Here is a 22,804-nt window from a genome sequence, read left to right as displayed (position 1 = left end):
CGTTCCAGGGTTGGTGACAATCATGCCTTTGCATTCTTCTGCATATTTCTGCCACTCAAGTTCTTCCCACTGAAGCATATTGGCAATCTCCTCTTCAGGAACCAGGGCTTTGCTACACCGTAATAAGTAAAGGAGAATTTGGTGCATGGACAGCACTTCCTTTCCTCCATCTTGGGTGGGAGTGGAAAGAGAGGGAAAAATAAAGCTACTCAATAGTCAATCATCAGCCAAATAAGGAAAAACAAGACAGTGCGGGAAAAAAGAACATTTATAAAAAAGTAATTTAGAATTTACATTGTTTAACCAGGTGCCAAATAATACAAAAACCATTTGTTTCATTGATGAACAGTGCTCATAAACCATCTCATTTACTAAAATGGTAACAACAACATTATAAATGATAAAAGGCTCCATTTGTGAGGTCTGAAAATAAAAAAAAGTGCCTACCTAAATAAATTTAAAACCACCTAGCATAAAGAGCCATGGTTTATAATATACAGAACTATGTTATGTCTTAAATATTTTATCATTCTTTCTAAGGTAACAAATGAAAGCTCTTTAGAAGTGATATTACTGTCTTAAGGAAATTCTAAGCTTTTACGAGATATTTATGGATGTTTCCAATAAGCTATTGTTGCATTATGGTCTAATTTTTTGGTGCTAATGTGCTGCACCTGCCGTGATGAATAGCGCTAAAAAGGCTGTACTAATATCATGAAGATCATTATGGAGTTAGTACATGGAAAAAATACCAAGTATTCTGAGGCTTACAGAAGCATATATTACCAAGTACAGAGGATAAAAACAACAAAGGACATAATTAAAATACTTTGGAAAGAGCCAATTAATCTGGTACTTGATGAACCAAAGATATTCATATAATGTGGGCATTAATTTTGGGTTCACAGGCTTCTTCTGCCTTCTTTCTGGGCTTAATTTCTTGATCAATATGTGCCTGTTCTTTGCCTAATCCCAACCCAAGAAAGGACAAGAACTCTGAAGGTTTGGAGGACAATGACTACCCTCCCCAGGTCATGAGATATGCTAGGAACACCAGTATAGGGCCAAACACTTCATGGAGAAACAAGGGACCAGGATGGTGGGGATGGGAGGGCACAAATGAGAGTGTCCTATTTGTGTTAGAGGAATTAATGGCACCCAAGGAATCTGAGGTACTAGAAAAAGAGGATGAAAGATCTTTTTTTTTTTTTTTTTTTTAAGATTTTATTTATTTATTCATGAGAGACAGAGAGAGAGAGGCAGAGGGAGAAGCAGGCTCCCAAGGAGCAGGAAGCCCGATGCGGGACTTGATCCCAGGACCCTGAGATCATGACCTGAGCCGAAGGCAGACGCTTAACCATCTGAGCCACCCAGGCACCCGAAAGATCTTTTTTTTTAAGATTTATTTATTTATCAGAGAGAGAGAGTGTAAGTGAGCACAAGCAGGGGGAGTGGCAGGCAGAGGGAGAAGCAGACTCCCCGCTGAATAAAGAGACGGATGCAGGACTTGATCCCGGGACTCCGGGATCAGGACCTGAACCAGAGGCAGATGCTTAACCGACTGAGCCACCCAGGCGTCCCAAAAGGTCTTTAATATGAGTTGCTGGGGGTAAGAACCTGGACAGGACTACACATCTGAGAAAGAAGAGAGTAAAGGTCAAAATTTCTTTTTGATCTTTGTGTTTTCTTTTACTCTCAGATGTTGTTATGGAACTAGACAGCACTGTTACCATATATGTAGGCATGCATTTATTCATTAAATACTTGTTTATATTCAACAAATATTTACTGAGCACCTATTAAGCAGCAGGCACTCTTCCAGACCCTAGAAATACAGTGGTGATCTAAACAACCAAAACAGAAAAGGGAAAGACACAGTAAAAAACAACCACAAAATAAATCAGTTCAAGATAAAGACTCTTCTATAAAGGTTCAAAACGGGTGAAGGACTGCAGCTATATTTAAAATGATGGTCAGGGAAGGAATCCATGAAGAGGTGCCATGTGAGCAAAGACTAGAAAGAAGCAGAGGAGCGCATTATGTAGCAATCTGGGAGAAGAGTGTCTCAGATAGAAAAAACAGCAGAAGGCCTAGAGTAAAGTGGGATTGATGTGTTCCAGCAACTGCAAAAAGGCAACGTGGATGGAATGAGGGAAGGAAGAGATGTGAAAGAGGTGGCAGGGAGGCTGGATCTTGCAAAGCTTCTACAGAGCACAGGAAGAGCTCTGGATTTTATTTTCTGATGAGCAGGTTTATTACCATTATGTGCCAGGCACTATGAGTGGTCCCATGTCACAGTCATGGAAAAAACAAACAAAAACACAAGCTCTAGGCCCTCAAGAAGCATATAGGCTAACAATGATTAATCACAACTGTTCCTAGAGGAAGCTGTGTAGATGACATTCTGAAAACAGAGTTCTCTTAATCAAAGACATTGAGTCTCCAAAAAAAAAAAAAAATTGTCCAAGAAGTGACTAAAATACAATCAACCCACATGAGGACATGTTATACCTACTGATTCAGATTATTGCTCACAGCAGTGAAATTTTTTATGCCTCATTACAAAACATCTGCTTTAAACCCAAGAGTCACCTTTGATTAAGAAACTTCCATTGTAAAGGGCATATTTCTCAAGAGTCTGTCTCAAAAGACATTTCAATCTCCCTGCATATAACATGCTCTCCTCAATCATTGATGCTCCCCTCTTTGCTAAGGAGCCCAGCAAAGCCATAATGCCTATCACGATGCCTGTCTGTCTGAGACCACAGTAGTCTCTACTTGTAGGGAGTCTGAGGCAAACAGATGGAAAAGAGAACACTTACGTCAGAATACGATGATTTACACCGCATGTGTATACAGAGAGAACAGCAGAGAGAAAAAGGAACCCTAGGGAGCTTTGAGAAGAACTAGCACACTGACTAGATTCATTAGGAACCAAGAAAGGAGTAAAATAGTATTTGGCTCATAATCTCTATATTTGGTAGTATCACTAAAGAGCACTGTGGGCCTACAAGGATCCATCAGAAGCCCAGCATGCCATAAGAAGGAAGAGAGTGTTGTTTTGTTATAAGGATTAGAAAAAAAAGGCTCAGATTTTATTTGGGGAAGGTGGTACATGGTAGAAGGAGCAAATATATGCAACACCAGGTATACAGAATAGCACTAAAATCTCCCCACCAGCAGTTACAGAGGGCTGACTTCATGGCACTGCAAATAGAAGTGAAATAGACTAAGTGCGATGAATTTAAAGTGAAAAGACTAAAAAACTAAAAAAGCTATTGGAAGAGAGGAATACTTGGGCCTACAAACCAAGGACAGGGCCCGTTTTAGGAGAAGAATACCTGAAAGATAAAGAAAAAGGGCCACGGGGTGCCAGGGTGGCTCGTCGGTTAAGCATCTGATTTCGGCTCAGGTCATGATCTCAGGGTGCTGGGATCGAACCCCGCTTCGGTCTTTGCACTCAGCAGGAAGTCTGCTTGCCAGGAAGTCTGCTTGTCCCTCTCCCTCCGTCCCTTCCCTCCCCCCCCACTCATGCACACGCACTCTCTCAAATAAATAAATAAAATCTTTAAAAAAAAGAAAAAAAGAAAAGGCCACCAAATGCTTGTAAGAATGCTTTTACCTTTGGGTGCAAAGCTGCTAATGAGAAAGTAGAGCTTTACCACAGCACAGAAACCAGAAACATTTAAAAGCATACACACATCAGGTGAGAAGTCAGTAATGCTGAAGGAGAAATTATAAATCCATGTTGAAACCTAAGTATTTTAAATGGCAACTACAATCTAGAGAGACAGATATTTAACACTGTGACAAAGCAGAAACCCAGGACAGAGAACCTGAAATGAAAGGTTTACCAAGGAGGGGGATCGAGGCACTGCTCCAGGTTCGGTACTGGGGCGCAATCCTTATGGAAATATTAAAAAAGGGAGACAAGACTAGAGTCCTGTCAGAGCCCATGGGGCAAGGGCTGCATCCCTCACACCCAGCCTGGTAAAAAAGATACTCCATAAATATCTGTGGGAATGACTTCCTAAAGCAGATAAATAACATGGCCACTTGCTCGCAGACTGCCATGAATTTACTAATGTTAATGAATTGGCTCTTCTGGTTTGTCTGCTTTGCTACATGTTTATGTTGGGGATTTATGAAACTATGTCACTGAGGGCTAGGAAGTAATTTTTATCTCATTGGCTGAGATAAATAGGACATGATATAAATGACAAATTAAAGCGGGTAAGCTAAGGTTAGCAGGAATTCTGCCAGCACTGGGACTGGAACTGTGACAATGGCTCATTATTCGGGAAGAACTGGAGTTTGTGTTTCAGGGAATGAATCTGGACAGTCATTAATGAACCGACAGACTTTATAAACTGTTTCTTAGAGACCCAATTCTCTCAGTTTATATTGCTTGATTATTTATATGGTGGGGGGGGCAATTTGTTAGGGAATTTGTGGTAAGAATATGGCTGGTCAAACAAGTATTTCTCAACAGTGTAACAGTTATTTTAAGAACTATAAAAATACCTTCCTCTTTGCCTACACTGAGAATAACTGTATAACTGCATTATCATGTCTCCTGTATATTCCTGGTAACATGTCTTTACATAATCTTAACTTTTGAAGATTTGTATTAACGGATATTTTCTAAACTTCCCTCCAAAAAAGCTACTTTCCAAATAGAAAAAGATGCTGTATCAATTGATGTTTCTTTAAACTACACTTGGTTCTCTGGGAATTTTGAGATAGTCTCCCAACCTCTGGTTCTCTCACAGCCATACCTGCAAACTACTTCTCTAGAATGGGGCAATCACCAGAAATCAATTTGCACAATAACCGATTCGCAAACAACTGATTAAGGAATTCTGAAGCTTTACTAACAGTGATGATACAAGCAGTGAACAGCCTTTCCCATTAAGAGCAGCCTATCTTGAATTATGCCCTGCCCTAGCTCCAGCCCCAGCTCCAGCAAGAATAAAACCTTAAACTAATTCTACCAGAGCTCTTATCAATGGTTTGGCTACCCAAGGTAGAGGCGGGTATTGGAAGGAAACAAAAATTTGAGAAAATCCTTAAAATCTCAATAATCTAGTTGCTCTGTGATTTGACTCCTGGTCAACTGCCCTGAATTAAATAATCCTTGGTTTAAACTATAAGCTTAATTTTGGATAAACTAATATGGAGCAAATGAGACAGTTATCTTCAAAACTGGGTAAACTGGGAAACTAAAGAAAAATGATAATAACTGATAAAACTTCAATTAGATATAATAAATTGATACAGATGAAAAGCAAATGAGCATGAGAGGATCATGAAATACCTGAAATATATGAAAGCTGCTCATTCTCATACGAGTTCAAGTAAGATGCAAATAATAACCATGAGGTTACGTTGTGCCTCTCAGATGGACCCAACTGTAGAAGTCTTGATATCCAGTGTTGGCAGATATACCAAAAAAGGGTACTGCTAAAAATGCTGGTTAGAGCTACATATCATGTCCTTTCTAGAGAACAATGGGCAACATTTTACAAATACTGTCTTAACAAATAATTTGACTTCTAGAATTCTACGTTATAGGAGACACATAAGACTACTGTCAAAGTATTTATACATAACGGGAAAAAAAATAGAGACCTCCAAAATATTTGTCACTAGAGGAATTGTCATAAAAATTAATGTCCACTCATACAATGGAATGCTATGAAGGTGTTAAAGAATGAGGCAATGTATTTTTATAGAGGACATCTGAAATAGTTGAGTAAAAAGGCAAGTTGTATAACATATTTAGTGCTATCCCCACTTAAAGAAAAAAGCATAAATTTCCCTATATAGGGTAAAATGAATACAAACCAAACCATATATAGCATCTACTCATCTTCACATGTTTAGAAGGGGGTATTTACTTTTTTACTTTATACACTTTCGTATCGTTTGTGTACACACACATACACCCACACATACACACATACACCCACACCCACACACACACACAGCTGAGCCAATAAAGGACAAAAGTAACACTTCAATTCTGTGAAGAATGAATGATCTTTCCAATAAATGGTGTAGAGTCAACTGGATATCCATACTGAAATTAAGGATCTTAAAAAATAAATAAAATAAAATAAAAATAAGGAATCTTGACTCATATTTCATACCAACTGGAAAAACAAATTTTGAGACAGATTAGAGATCTAAATTTCTAGAAAATATAGGGAGAGTATCTTGATGACCTTAGGATAGCAAAGATTTCATAAACAAGATAAGCATAAAAGAATATGTAAATTGGACTATATTAAAATTAGGAATTTCTGTCCATCAAAAATCACCATTAAGATGGTGAAAAAGCAATCCACAGAGAAGGTACTGGCAACCTATACATCTAACAAAAGTCTCATATATGGTGTATATATAAAAATACCTAACAAGTAAATGAGAAAAAGACATACATCACCCAACAGAAAAATAAGCTAAAGACTCAAACAGGCACTTCAAAAGACAATATCCAAATAGTCAATTAATATATGAAATGATGCTCTATTTCATAAGTCATTAGGGAAGTGAAAATTAAAACTGTACTATGATAGCTCTGAACACTCATCAAAATGGCCAACATGAGAAAGAAAGAAAATGCCAAGTGTTGGTAAGAATGTGGAATAACCTGAACTGTCCCATATACTGCTGGTGGGCAGGGAAAATAAAAGAATCATTTTGGGAAACTGCTGGAAACTATCTACAAAGCTTAATATAAACACAACTAGAATTTCCACTCCTAGGTAAATATCCACAATGGGAAAGCATCAATATATGCTCCCCAAAAGGCATGTACAAGGGTAATGGTGAACATATGTATGCTGTTTGAAAGAGCCAAAAACAGGTAATACCCAAACGTCCATTAATCACAGATAGGTTAAATACATATAATACTATGTAGTAATGAGGATGAACCAACTACAGTTAACTGAAACAGGTGTCTCAAAAACACATAATACAAAAGAAGACAAAAAGAACACACAATTCTAGTTTTTATAATTAAACAACAAGTAAAATTATCATGGTGTTTTCAAGTCAGAATAGAGGCTACCCTTGAGAAGCTGGGAAGTGACTGCAAAGGGGGTCTTGAATGCTGGTAATCTTGATCTGGGTGCTGAGTACACAGTCATATATTCACTTTGTGAAAATTCACTTGAGTCTTGTATTTATGATACGTGCACAGTTTGTGTTATACTTCAAAGGTTTACTTTTTAAAAATAAGAGATAATACCAAAGAATGTTTGAAAGTTCATTCACTCTCATTAGTAACAAAATATTAGTAACAAAATACATGAATCATTAACTAAGGCACTACTGTGATCAATTAAATAAAGTCAGTAAACAAGTATTTATTGAGTCCCTGCTATGTGCCAAGTAGTATGTTAGCACTGATACAAGACAGACACTGTTTACTCCTTAGCCTCATGGAGATACAGGAAGGAAGGAAGGAGGAAGAAGTGAAGAAGGGGAAGAGGAAGGGTCCAAAATGTGAAGACTAAGAATGCATTTTTCATGGCAGCATAAATTGATGCTATTCTTTTAATAAGAAATTTGGCACTATGTACCATGTTCCTTAAAATTATCCATCTGCTCAATAAATTAGTAAAAACTAGGATGCAAATCACATATTAGTATGATGACAACTAGGTAGAAATGACCTATATACAGAAAAAAAATGAAAATATATATTAAAATGTTTTTCTTTTTAATTCACCATTTTCTAAAAGATTTTAATGAAGTCATACTGTAAAAAACAAATCGATCATAATTTGCCACCTAATACCAAAATGCATTTTATATGTTAGATATTTTTCTGTATCTTTCAGGGTGTTTTAATATATGTATTTTCAAAGGGAAGTCTAATGAAAAGGTAAATCCTGCTTAAAAATAAATCAATACGCCTCTTTCTTTATGACAACCTAAATGTTATCCCTACAATAATTATAAGAAACATTTTGCAAGAGTTCAAATCCCACAAAGTAAATCTTTGACATAATATTTTTCTTTAAGATGATTTTAAAACTGTCCACTTTCTCTTAGAGATTTGTCTGGTCATAAAACGCCTAGAGGCAGGCAGATAGAGAAAGGAAAGGCTTTCAACAAGCTCACTCTAGCACCATCTTCTAATAAGTCTGCTGCTAAAGCTCCATTATAAAATCAAAGATGCATTCACATGAATAGACTTCTCAATAAAATAAAACCAGCTGTACAAAGGAGAAAAGCTTCTGAATGCATTTTCCAAATGAAATAAGCATTAACAATAATACCAAAAATATTAGTAACTCTTATACTAAAATAAAAACAAGTCACTGTGACTGAGTGTCTGAACTGAAGGAAGGGTATCAAGGACAAAATCTTGAGGCAAATCTAAACTAGAAGTAGATGAGAAACAGAAGGCACAAAAGACAAATCAGAGAGCCAGGAGGAAAGCAAGGAGAGCTCAGTACACAGAAGACAGGGTCAAGAGCCCAGGTACCACCTCAGGGAATAGACCAAAACTGCAGTGTGTCCACTGGATGTGGCCTTTGGGAGGCTTGCTTTGGCATCAGCAGCTGCGGCAGGGTAGGGTTGGAGGGAGTGGGGCACCCAAGCAAAGCCGGGCCGTGAATGGACCAAGGTCTGACAGGCACAAACCAGGGTTCTGAGGCATAGGGGAGGTAAGGTCTCCAGCCTCCAGGAAGACAAGAGGCATGAGGAGAGCATGAACATAGGGCTGATTTCCTGAAACTGCGGACATGTGAGCAATACATTACATTTTACATTCTGAAAAGCTCCCCAGCTGAAATTGTGGACCACAGATTTATCGCAGCAAATTGTTTTTTCCCCAGTATCACTGAGAACCAAAAGGCCGAACTGACATTTCAGTGGAAGGTGGTGGTTGGCACAAGGGCTGAGGTCGCCAGAGCTAAGAGACAGACATCAGAGCATAAGACTTAAGTGAGAAAGCAAAGAAAGGTAGCTGCACCCAGGGAGAAAAGGGAAGATTCAGGTAGAAGCAGAGGGACTGGGACATGAGAGGTTGGAGGAATGTCACCAGAAAGTGAGATGCCAGAGTGAGATTCTAGGGATGAATTCATTTAGGTGAAGATTTTACAAACAAAAAGGCATCCAAAGATTTCATAAAATCCAGCCATTTTTAAAAACAAATATAACGCCATATTTCACAGCTAGACTCTTGAAAAAAATTTTAAAACTTACAATACTGCTTTAAAAAAATAAAATTATTTACTTATATATTTTAGTGAGAAAATAACATTTTTTTCACTGTAAAGTGAATGTGTCAAAAAAATAGGAAAAAACCAATAATACCACATTAATATACCTATTATTGCAGTAATTTTTAGCATAGTTATAATGATACTACATATAAAATTTTATACTAATTATTTTCCAATTAACTATATGCATTTTTTAGAGCGACATTTTTCCATGTTACTTTGAACACTTGCATGATATTTTATCAAGTAGATTTTCAAAATTTATCACTTGTCCCGTTGCTCATCTAATTCGGGGCTACCATAAATTACACAGGGGTACAAATCAGGGTGTATAATTTTACATTTCATCCCTGACCTGAGAATTAGATAATTAACAGTGTCTGAGGTGGGAAGTTGTCTCTACAGATTAAAAAGAGAACGCAGGCTTATTTTCAGATGTACTATCTCACCAGGTCACTGACAAGCCAAAAGATTTACCTGGAAGGAATCTCACAAAACGTGGCATGAAATGAAATCTTGGGCAGCAGGGAGGACTGTCTTCAAACAAAGGGCCTAAAGCAAACAAGTGAAAAGGAAAGAAAAAATAAATAAAACAGCCTCAGAAAACAAACACTGTGGCTTAATTCCTAAGATTTATGATAACCACAAAGAAACACCACTGGAGAAGTAGGGACATAAAAAACACCACCCCTCCTTCTCCCCAACAGTTCAATCAATCATGTGATAACTGCCACAAACATCCAATGAAGACTGCAGTGAAGGGACTACCCAAAGTCAGAGGAGAATAAAGGCTCCAAGGATATACCACGTATATGACATATGCGGTAAAACTATTTCTAGAAGTCCAAAAATATAAAGATTTTTGTTATAGTTGAACTACTGCATGATATAATATGCTTGTGTTTTAATCCTTTTCTATTTTAATCAATACCACTGGGGGGGAAAGAAACAAATACTATTAAAAACTTGGTTTGAAAAGTCATTCATCAATACACTGTTTTAAAAATAAGTAAGTCAATGTCTGCTGGAATACTAACACTTCCAAAGGAATGAACAATTATCTAAGAACCAAGTTTTGAACTGATATAGCTCAAAGTGTGTATGTGTGTTTTGAAGGCTAACTGAAGTTTTTTGGGTTTTTTTTAAGATTTTATTTATTTATCTGACAGAGAGAGACACAGCGAGAGAGGGAACACAAGCAGGGGGAGTGAGAGAGGGAGAAGCAGGCTCCCCGCTGAGCCAGGAGCCCGATGCAGGACTCTATCCCAGGACCCTGGGATCATGACCTGAGCCGAAGGCAGATGCTTAACGACTGAGCCACCCAGGCGCCCCTGAAATTTTAATAAACTGTCATCTTGGAATAAGTTTATTACAGTAAAGTTCAATAGATTTAAAATATTAACTATTGAGATTTTCCCTAATGTACATAAATCAAGGTAGTTACTCACAGTAACTGATACCATCTTCTTAGGCATCAGTTAGGTAATGGATAATGGTAATCTTAGGTAATGAACACTTTCAAATTTTATCAAAATTTAAAATAAGACCTATAAGGTCTTATTCATGTCAAATGATACTAAGTGTTCCTATGAATAACATACTTTTCCTTGAGTATTTAAAAAATAAAGGGAATTTCAACTGTCTCCCCATTGTTAGAAGTTTTTATATATACTACAACATTCTTCTACAAGCATTACACTTCTCTTTAAATCTTGTTATTTACCTTTAAGATTCCAGTCATACAATTCCAAAATATCTCTGAACAGGAATAATGAAAAGAGTTCAAGTCCTTTTACACAAAAATTCTGAAAAATAAACCAAAATCAAATTACTATAATACTGTAAATGTATACTGACTGAAGGTTTCACTTGTCCTCGTCAAGTGTCTTTAAAAGTGTGCATTAAAACTATACTAAAACCATGTAATTTCCTAAAATGTTTGGCCATTGTCCTACAACAGTTCATTGGCTTCAGACATAAATGAAGTAGGCAATAATACCATTAGGATTCCTACAAAAATGTAAACTCAGTCCTTGCAAACATACAAATAAAATGATGTGAAATTTAAAAATTAAAATCCCATTATATTTTTCTAACCAATTAAATCTCAGAATCAGAATTTCCTGGGGACTTTTTTAATTCAAACTACACATACACACACTGGCGGGCTCTAATAGGTTTGTCCCACCACCCCACCCCTGCTCACCCCCACCCTTCGCACACACGCAGAATCACCATTACAGTTACCATAAAAAGAGGTCTTTTGTGCCAAAAAAGTTCAAATTCTTAATGAAGGCAAATAGAGGGCTAAGAAAAACTACAAAACTTTGTACCAAAATTTCTCCTGTAAACAAGTTTAACAGATGATATATTTATAAGTGAGACTTGTCTCATAATTCTTCCTCCTACTTGTCTTGCTCAGGGTTCATAAATCACCCTGTGTGAGATCACGCCAGAAGTCATCAACTTTTACAATAGCAAATGAAGGCTTATGACCCTAAAAATCAAAAGGAAGCAAAAAAGCCCTTCTAAGCTGGGGAATGAAGGGGCGGCCCTTTCTCTTTAATTCATTTTGAAAGACAGGTAGAATTACCAGGACTTGCTCAGAATGAAACAGGTGCAAACTAAGCCTGTGTGTCATGCTCATCAATCCCCCTCAGTGCTCCACGACAGGGCTTCACTGTTAAACAAGGTTTGCTAGAAGAGCCAGGGGCTCAGGAAATCGACCCCGACTCAACAAATGTTAAGTGCATAAGCTTGTTTGCTGTCTAGTTATTTCTTAGTGTGATTTGTTGACACCACTAAATTCAAGATCAGGCAATGAATCATTCTGAGATTCACATTAATCTTGCTTTGGAATTTTAAACCTCTTGCATATATTTAGATAAATCTGCTGCTGAGCATCCGCAATGAAAAACAATTAGGAAAAATATGTAAATATATGGGAAGAAAAATGAACCAAGCATTGATCTTGTCATTGGAGATAATGAATAAGATTATTCCAACAGTTATCAGATTCGGTTTCACTGTTCTAATTTCCCCTCTGATAACGACCAGTACCCCGAATCTGTCCCCCATCCAAAACAAACTGGAAATAGATGTAATGTTACTATCAGCAGATGCAACACGAGGAGAAATAAGTTCCAAAATAGGTCAAAAGAAGTTGAAAAATGACCCAAATTTTAACCTTGCTCCTAGAGCTACAGCTCAGTGACCCTTTCAACAGCGAACACCATTCTTTGGGGGCATTCCTATGGCAAATAGCCAGAGCTGGCCAAGTTTAACGGTTTAAAGATTTAAGTGTGAAATAAGCAAAAAGAGCAAACTACATCGGGCTATTAAATAATCTTTCCTCTTACCTCAGGCATCATCTCCTCAATGAAATGAATTGTGTAGTCTATGTTGAACCTGATTACTTTACACAGTGGAATCTGCAATAACAAGAATGAGAAGTTCAGTTCTGCAGTACCCTCCTGCAGGCTTCCAGTGCATGTGTATTTGCCATGAACCAAATGAGAAGGTTTCACCTGAATCCAAGCTGCTAACAGTACTGTACATGAAGATTTGACCACAACTGCAGGATTTTAATGGCAAGAACCCAGCTAGTCCGGCCTCTCCAGGAAACCTGCATAATGCTGGTGCTTAATTAACTGCATTAGCAGCAACACAAACATAAGAACCCACTAAAACCAAACATATCACCTCTAAAGTACTGATAAAATCACAATTAAACATTTTTTCTCAGGTTTTTTAAATCTTCCAGAATCTTCAGCTCTTCAACTATATTAGTGATGGCAGGATGCCAACCCATCAGTTATAGATTCGTAAGTCACTGAAGTGCACACAACTCAGGCCACCCATCCGGCTCTGGAGCAAAAGCAACCATGGTAAGAACAGTAATAATAGCTAACACTTACCGAGCCAGGCACTATTGTGCTGCTTCCTGTATGGTCACTCGCGAAACCACACCCGTAAGATAGGCACAATTACTATCCCCATTGTACAGTGGAGGAAACTAAGGCGGAGGCATCAGGTACCTTGCCTAAGGCAGCTGGTAAAGGAAAATCTTGCTCTAGACCACAGTTCTGAGTCACTAGAGTACACACCTCTCATTACCTGTTCGGACACTTGGGGTCTGTGTGGAAATGAAGGAAGGCCCAGATGAAATAAATCCACATCTATCTTGTTTGGCCATCAGACTACTAGCCTAGTGTCTACGCATAATAGGTTTTCCGTAAGTGTATTTTTCAATGAAGGAAGGAATGAGAGGGAAAGTGTGAGGTCACTGAAGTGGCTTAACGGACAACCTAGGGAAAAGAATAGCCTAGAGATGTGTTAAGTAGGCTTTTCTGGCCGTTCTATCTGTCCATAAGATGATTTTATATAGATGTAATCATTTTTACAAATCACAGCAATCAGAAAGAAACAAACTTTAATTCTACCAGCAAAAAAAAAAAAAAATGGCAAGAAAACCAAAAATAGTCTTATAATGCCATCTACTGGAAATCTTTTTCTCAGAAATGAAGTTCAGTTCTTTGGTGCTTTTTTTTTCTTTTAAGGATAGTGGTTAATTTGAGTGAAATTTATAATTAACTTTAAGAAGAAATCCATTTTCAAACTTTTAATAATGAGTTCTAAACAAAGTGAAGTGATATACTAAGGCCACAATTATTTTTAAGTTCTTTATTCCTATAATCATTTAAAAATATTTGAGAATTCCAAATTTGTATATTATTCATACTTTTAAATACCCATCCTTTGCTAACAACCTGTGTTAGGTCCGTAGTTATTCTAAAATAAGCCACAGCCTCTACCTTTTTTATTTATTTATTATTTTTTTTATTTTTAAAGATTTTATTTATTTATTTGACAGAGAGAGAAACAGCAAGAGAGGGAACACAAGCAGGGGGAGTGGGAGAGGGAGAAGCAGGCTTCCCGCTAAGCAAGGAGCCAAATGTGGGCCTCGATCCCAGGATCCTGGAATCATGACCTGAGCCGAAGGCAGACGCTTAACAACTGAGCCATCCAGGTGCCCCTCTATCTTTTTTAAAAGGTAAGGATCTAAAGAGGAAGACAGCCATGTAAGCAAGTATAAATAAAATATAATGTATATAATGTAGTAAGTACAATTAAAACAAATAAAGCAAACAACAAAGTATAAAGTACAAAAGAACCAAAGAAAAGGTAACATTTGAGTTGAGTCTTCAAAGATGGGGAGAAATTTTCCAGAATTAAGTTGGGAAAAAATAGGCGTTTAGTTTCTAACAAGACAGAAAGTAGGGAGCTGAGGGAAGACCAAGTTTTTTAGCTGTTCAGGAGTGAAATACATGGAGAGAGAGAAGCAAGGAGATTCTAAGACAGGAAAAGTATGAACTATGTAATGCAGACCATATAAACCACATTAAGGATTAAGGGCTTGTCCTTACGGCAATGCAAAGTCACCCAAGTACTTTAAGTGAGAGACTATCATAGTTTACATTTTGAATGGGCTGTTCTGTAAACATTGTGGGAATGGTTTATGCATTCCTTTATGCATATACCTTATGCATTGCAAGGCAAGAGACCAGAAGACCAGACTGGAGTCTGATGAAATAGACCAGGAGCCAAATGAAGACTGGAAGCAAGGGGGCAAATTTTAAACATGGGAGATGTTACTGAAATATACAATGACCATTCTGATGTGGAAGTGAAAGACAAGAAAGAAGAGAGAAAAATTTCTAGATTTCTGGCCTAATGACAAGATAAATCACAATGGCATTAATATAAAGAAATTCATAGGGTGTCCCCCAAGTACCTCAAAATCAATATGCGAGGAAGAGGATAAGTTCAGTTTTGCATAGGTTGAGGGTGAGGTACTTGAGGGGATATGAACGTGGGTATGTCCAAAAGGCAATATGAAATGTGAGTGTGGAGCACGGAACCATGTCATAGCTATAAATATCGATTTGGTGGGGATCAGAAGATGCACAGAAGGAAAACCTGTGGGTGAGACTGTATTACTCAGAAGAGAGCACCCAGAAGAAAAAAGGACCAGCCCTTGGGAAGTCAAGAGGCAGGCAAAGAAAGAGCAAAAGTTATTCCTTCTACGACACACAAAAGCAATTCTGCTAGATGATTTATGCAAGAACAGTCCTTTCCCCATATCATTTCAACTAAAATCCCTTTTGGGGATTCTTTCTTTGAGCTCTTCTCTTACATATACTTTATTTTCTTTTGGGCTCACATCCATACCACCAGAGCCCTTCTGAGATACACAAATCTGGGAAAGCAAGATCTTCTTTTCTATTCACTTTTATCTCTCTCTAAGAGTCAAAGAGAACTTGTCATTTTTTCTACATATGGCAAGCTCAATTTATTGAAGGGTCAATGGTCAATCAAATAATATAAATGACTACCATTTCTTAAAACTTGTTTGAAGACTGACATTAACTCTTATTAACTCTTACTTCATCCTACTGTAAAGAAACAAAAAACCCTCCCAAACTTCTACATTCTAACTCTATTACTTCCAAATGCTGAATGGCTAAATCCAGGGCAGTGAGGCCACTGGAAATGTAAAGCCATCTAAAAGCAGGGGTTTTCTTGCACTTTTGAGGACAGGATAAGACATTATGCATCTAATACACGTATCTTTACAATTTTAGTTATGTTGTCAAAGTCCTTAATAACATCAGGTATTCTAAGTAGTAGCAGATGTGCTATATAAAAGGATAAAATGGTCCCAAATGCTCTATACTTAGCCAACAAGGCTTTCAATCCACTTCAATTGAAGAAGATCTTAAGAAAACTTGTCAGAACTAGATTGGTTGAGATTCTAACATTACCATCATTTGCATGCCCTTCTTACTGATATGCTCTCTCTAGCAAGAAAATGAATCAGATCAGTAAAGCGATTTAAAAATTCTTTTTCTGGGAGGCTATTTCAAACTCAAGAGGCCTTTGATGGATCTAATCCCTATGAACTGTACAACATTCAGCTTAAAACTCGATTTATTTTATCAACATCTCTAACATAAATGATGAGGCTTATCTTCCCATTACAGAGTGAAGTTCTCAAATTTGAAGAATTTGAGTATTTATATAAAATATATGCTGAAACCAGCAATTTTCAGTTCTATCTTTGATTTTATAACAGTAACAACCTCAATTAATTGAGCATTAGCAGCCTCTCAGTGCCAAACCTTGCGCTGACAGGCTTTAAATAAAGCTCAAAAGAATCACTCCTCCAAGGTCACATAAATATTAAGAATTGGTTAAAAAAAAAAAAAAGAATTAGAAGACACAAACCCAGGTCTGTCTGACATCTTATCCAAAATAAGAAATGCCAACATGTATGCCAAAAACCATGACACTTTTCACGTGTCATCTCATTTATTTTTTACAAAAACCAGTAAGATTGCTATAATCCCTCTATCTTATAGATGAGAAAATCAAGAATAAAGATCAAATCATAGGCTGAGGTGAAAGGTCAAATCACACAGCTAATAAGTGGAATTCACTAATGTTTAAACCCTGGTCCCTCTGAAGCCACACTGCTTTCCTTCTTTGATTAAGGTGATACTAAAAGTTAAATGAGATCTATCTACATTACCTCCAAGGAAATAAGAGATAATTTTAAATATTTTCATGGTAACTAAATTATTTATATTTGCAAGCCGACTGAGGAAAAAAAGAGAGAAATGCATTATGTGGGAGGAGCTAGACTAGAGGACCTCCAATGGCCTTTTCCACCCTGAGACTATGAGGTTTGGTGTAACAAAGGGTTTGCGTGCCTGAGACATTAAAAAAAAAAAAAAAGTGAAGAAACCATCAAAATTCAAAACCTCTTAGTGCCTTTTCATAAAGACTGTTAAGAATGGTCCAATATAAAATTCTGTAGCTATGTGTGGTGCTGGATGTTACTAGGCTTACTGTGGTGATCACTTTGCACTATGTACAAATGTTGACTCATTATTACACGGTACACCTGGAATTAATATGATGGTTTATGTCAATTATATCTCAAAAAAAGAACAGTCCAATATTACGCTCTTTTCTATATTATGGTCCACACTGGAGGTGGAGGTGATATGCATTATCGAATGATTTTATTTTTATATATAGAATGTCATCACTTTCCAAAGAAAATTCTCTAGGATAAAATATATTGTGGAATATGGAAAATTCCATTAAGAAAACAATTTGTTTTAAATTAGTACCACTACTATAGAATCATGTCTACTTATAAAGAAAAAAAGAACGACAGAAAGGAACAAGGTCAGGCAAAAATTTTATTCTTTACTCTCCAATGGAACAGAATTTCACGTTCTGAGTAAACAGCACTTAAATAACTTTTTAAACTGCGGATGTAATGTCTTAATAACCAACTCAGAAAGGATTAAAGAACACTGTATTTTGATGTAGATACACCACAGCTATAATTTCATAAGTTCTCTAACAGCATCTGGACTGGGTATACTGCTATAGTCTGAGCAGCCAACAAATTCTACTCTATGTCCAACTATAATACAGAATAAGTAAGACAATTCCCAAGACTGTTAGCTTTGAGACAGCAAGATTTTGACTCATAGATAACAGAACTTCCATTTGAACCAATTACCAAACAAAGCAACCTTAATACCTGTAAAAAATATCACAGATCTCTATGTCAGACAAAATCTCTTAAAGAAGACATAGTCCTGGGATTCGAAAGCAGAAAAATGTAGGAAGTTAATGCAGGCTCCAGGTGTCCCGAACACAGCTCTCTCTCTTTTCCTATTGCTTAGACACTAGATAATAGCTGTTCTTAAAACTTTCCAACTTTCTTTTGAAGGACACCCAGCCCAAAATAGCTTTGACACTTTATTCCACAGTTTATCCTTCTTTTTCCATCTTTCACACTCTCAAAATGTTATTCTAACACATGTTTACTTACACCATTTAATGTGGACCAAACCTGTGACTCATTAGCACAGATGTCACACTCCCACCTGACACACGCCGCCACAGACTTCCTGCAACTCATGCAGAGGGATGCAAAGTAAATGTTACTTACAAGTCAGAAGAAAAGAAATTTACTTTGACTTTTAGAAATAAAGAATTAAGGGAAGGAAGAGAGTTCAGAAAAAGGAGAAAGCCAGCCAATTAGCACATACTTACATTGGTCAGGGGGGCATGGGCAAACATAGAAAATCCTTCAAAGATATACTCATGATCATCATATTCTATAACAGTTGGTCTGTCAGTCTAAAAGCAAACAGAAACACAAAGCATGAATTTAAGAACATGATTTGCATGTACAGAAATCCATGAGAACACAAAGGTACCAACAGGAGAAATGGATGGACTCCATGGGCTCCATGAACATTCTTCTAAACAACCAGGGAGAACTTTATATAAAAGTTTAATTTTAGGTGGAATTCTCTGGCTTCAGTAATATTTACATATTGAGACCATCAAGAATGTTTATTATGGGTATCATAAAGGGAAAAAAGGCTATATGGCTTCATTCTCTAGGAAACTGTTTTATTTAATCCCACAATACTACCAGATCTACTCTTTCTGAACTGTATTCCTGAACTAACGAAAGTCCTAACAAGAACAAGATAATAGCACAGTCAACTCAAAGCTCAAAGTGGAAAAAGACTCAGCATCACAAGAGTCAAGATTAGCAACAGCCTGGAAGGCCCTGAAAGGCCTCAGGGTGCCAGAGGCTCAACCCCTCCCAGCTCCATTCCGAGGACCTCCAAGAAGCCACCCCACCACATATGGCAACAAATCAATTCCCACATAATGTCAAAAATCTTAATTATCTGAAAATTGAATATGTAGTTAAAATATACAAATGTTAGTTAATCCACGCGTACGAATTCTCTTCCTTATGCTATTCTTATAGACCACCATTTTTAATCCTAGATGCTAAATATGGAACTAATTATCAAGATTGGTAACCTAAAACACACTTTTTTAAAAAGATTTTATTTATTTCAGAGAGTGAGGGAGAGAGAGAGAGACAGAGAGAGAGCATGAGCAGGGGGAGGGGCAGAGGGAAAGGGAGAAGCAGACTCCCTGCTGAGCAGGGAGCCTGACTCAGGGCTTGATCCCAGAACTCCGGGATCATGACCTGAGCCAAAGGCAGATGCTTAACCAACTGAGCCACCCACAGGCCCTGAAAAATGCGGTTTTTAACACAGGTATTGAACATTATTCTTTTAAACCATATATATATATATATATATATATATATAGAACCAAAGGAGGATGCTAACGAATACCCACACGTACATTGGTTGTTTTGCCAATACTACTGTTAGTTTCTATTTGAATAACTCTAAATAAAGCTGGTGTAAATTAAACATAATGTAATAATTTAAACAAAGTAATAAGGTACGGCCACTTTGGAAAACAGTTTGGTAGTTCCTCAAAATATTAAACACAGAGTTACCACACGATCCAGCAACTCCAGGCCTAGGTTTATACCCAAGAGAAATGATGACATACATCAACACAGAAACTTCTACACAAACGTTCACAGTAGCATTATTCATAAGAGCCCCCAAAGTGGAGACTACCCAAATGTTCATCAACTCAATAAATGGATAAATATAGTATGCCCGCACAAGGGAATATTATTTGTCCATAAAAAGGAATAAAGTTTGGGGCGCCTGGGTGGCTCAGTCAGTTAAGCATCTACCTTCAGCTCAGGTCATGATCCCGGGGTCCTGGGATCGAGTCCTGCACTGGGCTCCCTGCTTAGTGGGGAAGGCTGGCTCTCCCTCTGCCTGCCACTCCCCCTGCTTTGTGCTCTCTCTCTGACAAATAAAATCTTTAAAAAAAAAAAAGGAATAAAGTTATTATGTTACAACATGGATGAATCTTAAAAACATTATGCTGAGTGAAACAGGCGAAAAAGATCACATTTTCTATGATCCCATTCACATGAAATATCTAAACAGGCTAATGATAGAGACAGAAAGTATCTTAGTTGTTGAAGGCTGAGGGATATGAAAGAACTGACTGCTAATAAGTACAGGGTTTCTTTTGAGGATGGATGATGATAATGTTCTAAAATTAGATTGTGGTGATGGTTTCACAATTCTGTGAAGAGAATTATATCATAAAATATACACTTTAAGTGGGTGAATTTTATGGTATATGAACATCTTGATAAAGTTGTTAAAATATATAATTACTAATAACCTAATTTTGAAATTGAAATCTCTTGATGACAGAGGTAATAAAATTAGTAACTTTGCACTGTGGAAGCCAACAGAGCACAGTGGAATAGCAGACAGCCATGCACACCCAGTCACACTGTCCAGGTTTAAATCCCCACTCTGCCACTTACTACCTGAATGATCTTAAGCAAGTTACTTAACCTCATCTGTAAAACAGAGATTACTGCCCCATCTGGATAGTGGGGATAATAATTCTCCTTCATCCGTTTGTTGTGAGAAATAAGTTAATACATGTGAAACATTCAGAGTGGTGCCTGGTACCATAGTCAACAAATATTATGTATTATTATTACTGTCATAAATAAATAGACCTTCTTGATTGGGTCACTAGATATAATATATGAGTTATTCAACTAATTTTTAAGAGATGAGAAAGTGTTCTACACATTCTTCCAACTCCACAGTTCCAATGAATAGCTCCAAAAGTCATGGCTATTATGAATGTGGCTACTATGAGGAACTGAAAACATAACTGAAAAAAGGTACAGAAAGTAGTATAATGAGAGGAAGCAACAGAAAAGTCATTATGATAAAAGCCAGTTTTATCAACATAAAAATTTTTTTAAAGAAAATTTAAAAACTGAATCAGTATTGAGAATATTCACATTTAAACCTATTTGTACATATCCAACCCATTTACATTTGAAAATAAACAAAATAAAATAAATGAAATTAAATCTGACTTTATTAGGAACTTACCAAAAAGTTTGTAGGAGGGGAGACTGTAATTCGATAGTGGAAAAGTCTGCCAGCATTGTTGGTCATGGGACGACAGGGCTTGATGGCCTAAGGGGGAAAAACAAAAGTGAGTTTAAAAGTAAAGTAGCAAAATATTTTTATTTAAAAACAGACTGTATTTCTAGATCCGCATCTGACAAAAGAGTTTTTACGTGTGTTCCTTCACAGGTTGGTAGGAAGAACAGTACCATTAACTACATGAATAAAAAAGAACAGGCTGGTCACCAGGATTCAACCAATCTCCTCATGTGCATGCAATACAAGGGGTTCAGACAACATGAAGATCTTTCTAGATCTTAATTTCTAGGACTATCTTCCTTTTATTGTAACATAACACAATACTTGACCTTTGGCTAAACTCCCAGTATGCTAAAAAAAGGGGGGGGGGATCTCAAAAGTAATAGCAGGTTTTGATAGGGGGGAAAAAACAGTTGAAAGGATCATTAAATGTGCTCAGTAAAAATAGAAGGGACCAGAAATGAAGGACACATGAGAGGTGGCAGATAGAATATGCATGGAGTTCAAGATGAGAAAAGGAAAACAGAAACTGATATGATTTTTTTGCTCTCCTTCCTTGGATCACCGGGGCTGACTCATAGTTCAACTGATCCCTCTGTCCAATCCTGCTTACACATTTCTCCTCTCACAGGTGAAGTTCCCTAAGAAACATCAGGCACCCAAACTTCATCTTAGCATATGCTTCCGGAGAATCCAGTGTGTAGCTCCAGGAATGATCCAAGAAAGCTGGAGGTAAGATAGGATTCTGGAGCTGAAATCACTTACCACCCACTGGCAATGAGGACCCCATCATGGTGGTAGCTAGAGTCCCTGGCACCAGATGGCAGACCAACTGAAAACTTTCAAAGATGGTGAATTGGGAGGGTATACCAGTGGAAGCAGGTGCAGTGTACCAGGTATTTAAGACTATGAGAGAATGCATGCTATCAGGATAACGGGATAGATGGCTATTGCTAAGCACCACTGATGCTCTACCATGTCTCTCAAACTGTGTGCTCTACCATGTCTCTCAAAGTGTGCCTTGAAGTCACTGGATGGCTTGCTAAATATCTCGGATTGCTTGCTCCCCACCCCCAGGGTTTCTGATTCAGCAGATGAGGCATGCTGAGAACCTGGCTCCTAAGGAGTTCCCAGGTGAAGCTGATACCTGGAGAACCCCTGCTCCACAGAAATGTAATGGGGGGGGGAAGGGGAGGCAACTGAAAGCCAGTCAGACTGTTGGAGGCACACAGGGAAGCTGTCCCCTGCATTGCCAAGACCAAACCCAGGGGCAGAGATGGGTGGGCCTTAGAGACAATTAACGGCCAACCAGGGTAGATCTGTTATGCCAAGGGACGAGACTTGGAAACCTGAGATGAGGACATACAGGTTTTAACCCCCCAGACCCCTCGAAACCTTCCATCTCCTCCGAGGTGGCCCAACCCTGTCTATTAAGAGCAATCACTTACCTGTGTCCGAAGGCAATGGAAGATCCTGCAAGGCAACGCTGCCTCCCCCCAATCAGTCTCCCCTCCTGGCCAAGAGACCTATAGTTAGGGTCACTTCACAGCATAACCCAGCTGGGGAGGTGCTTCGAGGAGAGATTAT

The 22,804-nt window shown here is 37.7% G+C and overlaps 1 protein-coding gene across 9 annotated transcripts in view; it reads right to left on the bottom strand.

Annotated features, from left to right (window-relative positions):
- DROSHA (drosha ribonuclease III) overlaps positions 1-22,804 on the bottom strand; it is a 120,272-nt gene that overhangs the window by 70,014 nt on the left and 27,454 nt on the right. For all 9 annotated transcript variants that reach the window (XM_045863136.2, XM_045863085.3, XM_045863093.3 and 6 more), the window contains 6 exons: positions 21,161-21,247; positions 18,384-18,470; positions 12,605-12,676; positions 10,969-11,050; positions 9,723-9,797; positions 1-170 (listed from right to left, as the gene is read on the bottom strand). In XM_045863136.2, coding sequence (XP_045719092.1) covers positions 1-170; positions 9,723-9,797; positions 10,969-11,050; positions 12,605-12,676; positions 18,384-18,470; positions 21,161-21,247 — 573 coding nt within the window. The remainder of the gene's footprint in view (positions 171-9,722; positions 9,798-10,968; positions 11,051-12,604; positions 12,677-18,383; positions 18,471-21,160; positions 21,248-22,804) is intronic.

This window comes from Mirounga angustirostris, unplaced genomic scaffold (assembly GCF_029215605.1).
Source record: "Mirounga angustirostris isolate CCGP_5_RB_7025 unplaced genomic scaffold, mMirAng1.0.hap1 SCAF_7, whole genome shotgun sequence".
NCBI lineage: Eukaryota > Metazoa > Chordata > Mammalia > Carnivora > Phocidae > Mirounga > Mirounga angustirostris.
The sequence above is the reverse complement of the archived record's forward strand: the minus strand, read 5'-3'. Positions and strand labels throughout refer to the sequence as shown.